Source organism: Eimeria mitis, genomic scaffold (genome assembly GCF_000499745.2).
Source record: "Eimeria mitis Houghton genomic scaffold, Emh_scaff428, whole genome shotgun sequence".
Classification (NCBI taxonomy): Eukaryota; Apicomplexa; class Conoidasida; order Eucoccidiorida; family Eimeriidae; genus Eimeria; species Eimeria mitis.
In genome coordinates this window covers 534-1,550 of record NW_013572599.1, presented here as the reverse complement: position 1 = coordinate 1,550, position 1,017 = coordinate 534, and the positions used below count along the sequence as shown (strand labels likewise).

Sequence of the window (1,017 nt, the reverse complement as noted above, 5' to 3'; positions counted from 1 at the left end):
CTGCTGCTTCTGCTTCTGCTGCTGCTGCTGCTGCTGCTGTTGCTGCTGCTGCTGCTGCTGCTGCTGCTGCAGGCCTACTGTTTGAGATTGGGGTATAAGGGGGGCCTCAAAGAGACTCCAGGCGGACGGTGTAGTGCTGCACAACTGCGTCTGCTCGCACCCCCACAAACCCTAAACCCTAAACCCTAAACCCTAAACCCCCACAAACCCTAAACCCTAAACCCTAAAGCCTGCTGCAGTAATTTTCTCTGTCCATATCGGTGGTTTGAGGGGTGCCTGCGCGCCCCCCTCTCTCCTCTCTCATCCCCGCTCTCCCAAGGGTTTAGGGTTTAGGGTTTGGGGTTAGGGTTTGGGGTTTAGGGTTTACCCAGTTCACTGAGAAAGCGAGGGGTCTCCACAGTCCCCAAGAAGAAAGGATTAGACACCGCGTCCGCATACAGACGATGCAGCCTCTTAAAAAACTGCAGCAGCAGCAGCAGCAGCAGCAGCAGCAGCAGCAGCAACCGCAGTAGCAGCAGCAGAATAAGCAACACCAGGAGCAGGAGGAGGACCGGCAGCAGCAGCAGTACAAGCAACACCAGTAGCAGTAGGAGCAGCAGCAGGAGCAACAGCAGCAGTAGTACCAGAAGCAGGAACCGTAGCAGCAGCAGCAGCAGCAGCAGCAGCAGCAGCAGTAGCAGCAGCTAATGTTGCTGCACCAGGAGCACTATAGCTAGGAGGCTTGACTGAGGCGCTTAATCTATCTCCGTGGGTGTTGGGAAGGTGGTCTGTGGAGCTAGCTAGCTAGCTAGCTAGCTAGCTGGCTAGTTAGCTAGCTAGCTAGCCGGCTATCTATCTATTTATCTAGCTAGCTATCCATCTAGCTAGCTAGCTAGCTATCCGGCTATCTATCTAGCTAGCTATCCATATATCTAGCTAGCTAGCCATCTATCTAGCTAGCTAGCTAGCTAGCTAGATAGATAGATGGATAGATAGCTGGCGAGTTGGTGGTTCAGCTAGCTGGACATCTGGCGGGCT

General features: G+C 54.0%; 1 protein-coding gene across 1 annotated transcript in view; it reads right to left on the bottom strand.

Moving 5' to 3' along the window:
- The window catches only part of EMH_0011940 (uncharacterized protein), a gene marked incomplete at both ends in the record, with an annotated part of 3,219 nt that extends 2,783 nt beyond the window's left edge, over positions 1-436 (bottom strand). Inside the window, 2 exons of the mRNA XM_013499397.1 lie at positions 3-150; positions 368-436. Of these exons, the coding sequence (XP_013354851.1) occupies positions 3-150; positions 368-436 (217 nt within the window). The remainder of the gene's footprint in view (positions 1-2; positions 151-367) is intronic.
- Between the last annotated feature and the right edge of the window lie 581 nt (positions 437-1,017).